The sequence below is a fragment of the Gavialis gangeticus genome, unplaced genomic scaffold, assembly GCF_001723915.1.
Source record: "Gavialis gangeticus isolate Ggan-Ray unplaced genomic scaffold, GavGan_comp1, whole genome shotgun sequence".
Classification (NCBI taxonomy): Eukaryota; Metazoa; Chordata; order Crocodylia; family Gavialidae; genus Gavialis; species Gavialis gangeticus.
This window is the reverse complement of record NW_017729011.1, coordinates 7878640-7886267: the sequence shown is the minus strand read 5'-3', so window position 1 is coordinate 7886267 and position 7628 is coordinate 7878640. Positions and strand designations below refer to the sequence as shown.

The 7628-nt window shown below is 42.6% G+C and overlaps 1 protein-coding gene across 4 annotated transcripts in view; it reads right to left on the bottom strand.

Annotated features, from left to right (window-relative positions):
* CACNA1B (calcium voltage-gated channel subunit alpha1 B) overlaps window positions 1–7628 on the bottom strand; it is a 644201-nt gene that overhangs the window by 48632 nt on the left and 587941 nt on the right. For all 4 annotated transcript variants that reach the window (XM_019510484.1, XM_019510481.1, XM_019510482.1 and 1 more), the window contains one exon: window positions 6312–6439. In XM_019510484.1, the coding sequence (XP_019366029.1) occupies window positions 6312–6439 (128 nt within the window). The remainder of the gene's footprint in view (window positions 1–6311; window positions 6440–7628) is intronic.

Here is a 7628-nt window from a genome sequence, read left to right as displayed (position 1 = left end):
TTTGAAAGGGCCTTCAGGAACTTGAAGGCTACTATTAAATACCCCTCTCAGTCTTCTCTTCTGCAGACTAAATAAGCCCAGTTCCCTCAGCCTCTCCTCATAAATCATATCCCCCAGCCCCCGAACCATTTTTGTTGCCCTCCACTGGACTCTCTCCAATTTGTCCACATCCTTTCCGTTGTGGGGGCCAAAACTGGACACAGTACTGCAGATGTGGGCTCACCAGTGCTGAATAGAGGGGAATAATCACTTCCATCTATCTGCTGGAAACACCCCTACCAATGCTGCCCAGGATGCCATTAGCCTTCTTGGCAACAAGAGCACACCGTTGGCTCATACTCAGCTTATTGTCCACTGAAACCCTCAGGTCCTTTTCTGCAGAGCTGCTGCCCAGCCAGTCCATCCCCAGCCTCTACCAGTCGGTCCATGGGATTATTCCTTCCTAAATTCGGCACTTTGCACTTCTCCTTATTGAACCTTTTGAGGTTTCTTTTGGTGCAATCCTCCAATTTGTTGAGATCTCTCTGAATCCTAGCCCTACCCTCCAGCCCCGCAGCTTGGTGTCATCTGCAAACTTGCTGAGGGTGCACTCTAGGCCATCTTCCAGGTCATTGGTGAAGACATTGAAGAAAACTGGCCCCAGCACTGACCCCTGGGGCACTCCACTTGGTACTGGCTGCCAATTAGACATTGAGGCATTGAGTACTACCCTTTGAGCCCAATGATTCAGCCAGTTTTCAATCCACCTTACAGTTCATTCATCCAACCTATACTTCCTTAGCTTGCTTGTGAGAATGCTGTGGGAGACTGTAGCAAAAGCCTTGCTAAAGTCAAGGTATATCACATCCACTGGTCTCCCCTCATCCACAGAGCCAGTCATCTCTTCACAGAAGGCAATCAGGTTGGTCAAGCATGACTTGCTCTTGGTGTGAATCCATGCTGACTGTTCCTAATCATCTTCTTCTCCAATTCTTAAAAATGGATTCCTTGAGGACCTGCTCAGTGATTTTTCCAGGGACTGAGGCGAGGCTGACTGGTCTATAGTTCCCTGGATCCTCCTTTTTCCCTTTCTTAAATATGGGCACTATGTTTGCCCTTTTCCAGTCACCTGGGATCTCTCCTGATTGCCATGAGTTTTCAAAGATGATGGCCAGTGGCTCTGCAAACACATTGGCCAACTCCCTCAGCACCCTTGGGTGCATCTTGTCTGGCCCCATGGACTTGTACACATCCAGCTTTTCTAAATAGTCCCTAACCTGTTCTTTCACCAGTGTTGGCTGCTTACCTCCTCCCCAAACTGTGCTGCCTGGTGCAGTAGTCTGGGAGCTGACCTTGCCTGTGAAAACTGAGATAAAAAAGGCACTGAGTACTTCAACCTTTTCTGCATTCTCTGTCACTAGGTTGCCTCCCCCATAGTAAAGGACCTAGAATTTCCTTGATCCTCCTCTTGTTACTGACATAGTTGTAGAAACCTTTCTTGCTACCCTTCATGTCCCTTGCTAGCTGCAACCCTAATTGTGCTTTGAAGTTCCTGATTTCATCCCTGCATGCCTGAGCAATACTCTTATACTCCTCCCTATTTGTTTGTCCACGTTTCCACTTCTCCTATACTTCCTTATTGTGTTTTACCTTACTGAAGTGTTCCCTGCTTAGCCAAACTGGCCTTCTGCCATACTTGCTAGTCTTCCCAGATTACAGTTCCCAGAACTCTTTGTGCTCCATAACACACTTTGCCCATGCCACGGCTTGCTGCTCACCTTGTGTGCTGCCTAGGTGCATTATTTTCCTGTTACACCTCTGTGTAACCTCTTCTATGGGCCCAATTTATAAAGAAGTATTTATATTGGCTAAGTTTTTTAAGTAAATTTACCAATATTTCTAAACCAGTATTGTTAAACCTCTAAAAAACAGTGTGTGGAGACAAGTCCACAGATCTTGTCAGTCCTAGGAGATTATATGGATGACTTGAGAGCCAACAGATTTCTGATAAATACCCCTGCAATGAACCATGATAGAGAACAGAGGATGAGACTTTTTTTTTTTAACTATTCAAATCTGTAAGTATTTTGAGTGCTCTTTTATTTTGTTCGTTTTTGTAAACATTATTTTGCTCAAATAATCATGGGAACATATCTCTAGACATTCAAGAAAGCATTTGGCTAAAAAAAGAAGACAAGACCCAACATGATTAATATTTCTAAGAAAAAAAATAAACTCAGGGAGAAGACTTTTTAGAAGATAAAAATACTGCACCTTTCAGCCCTTCTTTATATGTTTTTAAAGAAAACAGGAAGGACAAAAATCCAATATTCAAGGGTGATAGTCTTTTAAATGATTAAACTTGGCTGATAGTTAAGGTGAGATTGACATTTTTCAATATTGGTTTACATGCAATACATTGCCCCTAGGACCAAGCTGGTAGGTTTTAGAGCTTTCTCTCCCTCTCTCCCCCGTCTCTCTGATATCTGATGTTTTTACAGTCCTTGAATCCATAAACATTACCATAGCTACCCACTACTTAGCACAATATTTTTTTTCAAAAATACAATTTGAATATTTCCTCTTTAACTCTTCTCTCAACATTTTGAATAGGTTTTCCCAGGAAGGTTTAATAAAAACTGGACATAATCAAGAAAAATATGTTGACACTGAATATTGATCTATCTATCTATCTATCTATCTATCTATATATGTGTGTGTGTGTATGTATGTATGTATTTAAAATGTTAATCATATACCAAACACATAGCAAATATCTGCACTTTACACTCACACTGCCTCTTTCATCTGAGGATCTCAAATAGCTTACCAAGATGGATAAGCATTGTTGTATTCATTTTACAGGGAACAAACTGGAACATGCAGAAGTTGCTAAAAAGTCACAAAGTTAGTCAGTGACAGAAGCAGAAATATAATCCAGGTCACCTGGATCTAACCACTCAATTATATTGCCTTGTTCCATGCCAATTATATTATTCTGATTATTTTTTATTCCACTTGTCATGTAAATACCTGTACTATGGAGAACTGCAACAGCAGGAACTAATGGCTGAAAGCTGTAGCCAGATGCAAAGCACTGGGCTAAATACAGAGGTAAATGGACAAAATGTAATTCTGTGTAGCATCATGAGATCAGACCAGATGAACTAATAGTCTGTTTGAGCCCTAAACTAGAAGTGGGTCTCAGGATGAATGCCCGTGCTTAAGAAGTGCTCCACCTATCTCTAACCCAAGCTGGGTCATTCCTGCCCCTGTGCCAGAAAACATTGCCAACCCCTGTTATTATATGATAATGATTTAAAAAAAAAAAGACTGAGCAGATCATTCAGTTAGCATCTTCCTTATCCCCACAATGGGTTCAAAATCGGAATCTAAAGAGAAGCGTTTTTGTATTTATTCTCTCTTGCATACAGGCAATTTCCCTCACTGAGGTTAATGGAAGCCAAGTCTATTTATTAAAGGGAGAATGGATATTCCCACATTTTCAGTCTCTGAATTATTTTGTCAGATGTAAGAAAAAGGATTGGATTGACCAAAGAAAAGAACTACTTATGGGTTGTCAGACATTCAATAAAGACTTGCCTGCATGAGAAATCCTGCATTCACTAAAATCTAGCTATAGAGATGCAAGCTCCCAATATGGATGCAGTTAATCTGGTGTAAAGTACACACAATTTATTTGAATGAAGTCTTTTTAATATTAAGATAAATCAAGTCAAGCATCAGTGTTACTGCATTGAAGAAAATCAGGTTAGGAGTGACTCGTACCAACTTAACAGCATCCCAGCTAAGGAGTTTAACACCCTGTTTATGCATATTTCTCTTGCATCTTCATCTCTAGTTGGGAGGGAACACAAACAAAGTGAAAAGCTTAAATTGCCTGGAGGCAGCATTTTATAATCAGTTTTGTACATATACAAGAATGACGTTTATTCTTCAGAGAGTGATACTTTACAGGAAATATATTGCACGGTGGTTTATTGGGAGGAAGGCAGGAAAAAAAGGGGGGCAAAGGGGTGAGAGCTTGTAAAAAAATATTTGGCCCCACGTACAATTTCCCCAACCCGTAAAAGATGAAGGAAATCATTCTGCTTGTACCTCAGAGCATGTAAAGCATTAAGATTTATGCAGGTTTAGATAGGTCTTTATCTTTTTATAGCTCCCTGCAGAGACTAACTGTCTTGTGCCTTCAAAAGGTGGCAACACAAAGTAATATGCAAAATTCAGAGGCTACACTTGACAGAATGCTTTTCGCCCTTAAATTGGATACAATGTTTTAAAGTAAACCTTATTTCAGAAATGGTAACGAGACAACTTTGCCAAAGCAAACTCTCAGATCATTTTATACTCTACAATTTTCATTCTGACTCTTTGGTCTGCTGTGACATATTCTTCTCCTCCTATTACTTCAGAGTTTCCTGCCACGTGGGACTTTATAGGTTTGCAGCCAATTATCTGTAGGTTTTCCCACTATTGTCTTTGAATAATAAGAACAAAGATAACTTTCATTTGGAAACTCACTTCCTAGCTGGGAGAATAGCACTCTCTCTTGTAGCAAGTGTGTACATCCAGGGCATTTTCTTCGAGCTTCTCTGAGAACTGAAAGGCTCCAAGAACTGAGGCTTATTGTTTGTTGTCCCTCTCATCATTGTTTTATGTGTCTCAGCTTTCAGCCATTATCCACCTACCAACATATTCCTGAAAAGATCAGAGCTCTCTCATCTGTAACTTGAGGTCATTAGATGGAGGTTTCTAGGATCACAATACAATTTCCAAATGAAAATGATCTATATATCTAAACCAGTAGTTCTCAACCTTTTTTGGACTCAAGGCACTCCTCATTGGACTCACGGCATGTTTCCCAATTTCAAAAATGAATTTATATATTCCAGTGCTTACCTCCTTGCAGAGGGGCTAGGCAATGGGGGCGAAGGACTGGCCAGACAGGGGCAAGCCTGAGCCTGCACAGATCTGCTTATCTCCTCACACCTGCATGGCATCTAAGGGTGATGTGGAACCCTGGTTGAGAACCACTGATCTAAACTATATATATTACCTAAACCCTTGCTATTTTAACAATCTCATATCACTTAACTCTACCTTGTATCTTGGGTACTCATGTCCACCTGCACAAAGTAGGTATAAGATGCTATCATAGATGTAAATGAATGGATGATCTTGGTTTAGTAACATTCTACACTTGGTTTGTGCAGGTGTAAATGATGACTCAAAGTGCTGTTGAGCAGCATGTCCACACTTTCTAAGGAGAAATGGCACCTGGGAAATGTGAAAAGAAAGGCATCACAAGTTTTTTGTTACCTGAGGACATATACACTCTGCACTGTATTTCTTTCAGAATTATTAAGGTACTTTATGGGCGCATGTACATGAGACATTTACTGCGGAGTTGCTCCGCCATAAAGTCTCAGTGTCTACACATGCAATGCTACTAGGCCGCAGTAGACTAATCAACTCCACCATAGGTTAGTACTTTCAACACAAGTACTATCCTGCAGCGGCATTATTTGGTGCACCACAATGCACGTGTAGACACTAACATGGCTGGCTGGGGCACGAGGGTGCTTCAATCCAGGGGCTGCTTGCCAGCTAGCCCCACACTGAAGCATCCTCATGCCCCAGCCTGTCCCTCCGCAGCACGCTGAGCCAGGCCTGAGCTGCCCTGGGCTGGCAGGCTGATCACCCAAGCCCCCTGTCAGCTGGGGTTGCTCTGACCCGGCTCAATGTGCTATGATCCTAGGCGCACATGTAAATGCAGAGCCTGGGAGCAATAAACCCTGGAATGAACTAAGCTGATTAGTGTTGCACTAATATCACATGTAGACATGCCCCCAGGCTACTAAACAACAGCTACATAACTAAGATGCTTTTTGACCACGTTTAGGAATCTTAATTCTAAGTAACATCTAAATTGCTGATGATAGTGGAATATTCAACATCTTTTTTATCTTTTACTGAAAAGTAGAAAAAACAAAGGGATTCAGTTTTATTTTCAGAGACAATCAACACCTTTTCCAGGATCATTTGCATCTGGCAATTTTAAGAGTCTTTTTTCTTTCTTTCTTTTTCACTCAGGTCAGTTTTAAAAGGAAATTCCCTTGGAATGACATCAGGTTTGTTAATCTCAATTGCACAGTGAATCTGAGTTGTAATATTTACCGCCCCAGTTACTTTGATCTCTGGAATTTTTTCTCATGGAGTTGTATTCTCATTAAAACAGTGTGCGTGTGTGTGCGTGTGCACATGTGTGCGTGTGTGTGTGCGTGTGTACTTCACATATGCTACATACATACCAGGCAGCTGGGTCATATTCAGCCCAGACACGAACAAATTCATCCAGGTGATGGGGTCCTAGGATGGAAGAGTCTCGTGTCAGGTACTCAAAGTTGTCCATGATTACAGCCACAAACAGGTTCAACATCTGCACAGGAGGAAAAGGGGAAGGGAAAAAAGAAACTTGCCTTTTACCTCATGGATTCAATTTAAGATGCAAACCGCAAATGGTAGAGTAATAAAGCTGTCAGCTGAGAACACTTTTGCTTAGCAGAAATTGTGGTTCCTACATTCTAGTCGTTGCCCATCCTTTTGGTCAGAAAGAACTGGATATTATTGCTGTACAAAGCTTCAGTCCCTGATTCGATTCGGTGAAGATTCGGCTTGATTTGGCGGCCGAACCTCTGAATCTGAATTGAATCAGAGGACCCTTTAATCTCTCCAAATCGATTCGGAGAGATTTGGACAGATTCAGTGATTCGGACATAGACACAGCTTTAAATGTTTTTTCTACGTACCTCAAGGTAGCAGGCAGCTCATGAACGCTGCAATGCTGGGGCATATGAAGTATCCCACACAAGTGCAGGGGGCTCCCCAGCACGTTCAGCAGCAGACCTGGAAGTGGACCAGCAGCACTTCTGGGTCCACAGGGGAGCGTGCTGGGGGCCCCCCATGTGCCCCCCCCACCCCCCGCTCGGCGACTGGTACCTCCTGGGTCTGGGGGGGCACCTGGGATCTCCCCGCGGATGACTGCCAAGCGGGGGGGCACCCAGTGCGCTCCTGGCAGACCCGGAAGTACTTCTGGGTTCACTGCTGAGCACGCTGGAAAGCCCCCCATGCTCCTGTGGGACACTCCATGAGCCCCAGCACCACAGTGATCACGACTCGCATTGCTACCTTAAGGTATGTAGAAAAAAACTTTTAAAGGTGTGCCTGAGTTTGAATCGCTGATTCACTGAATCAGCATTGAAACTTCAGATTTGGATTTCGCCAAATCGAATCGGGGAAAGTGATCTGGATCAATGGATTGAATCACTGTCCCTGATTCGGGCCAAATCCGAATGGAATAGGACCTGTTTTGCACAGCCCTACTGGATATCACTTTCTTTGGGGCTTAAACTAGTCAGTTCTGGTTCACTGAGAATGGCACAGCAATATGGCTGCCTACAGACTTGCCCGTTCGTGTTCTAATTAGATTAATCGAGTCTGCTCCACATTCTAATTAGACTGTAAATGAGTGAATTGCCTCTCTGTCCTGTGTATTAAGTACAGCACTCCCACATTTTTAAATGGCCATGGGGGCACTTTAACTAAAGCTTGCCAAATGAGCTTTAGTT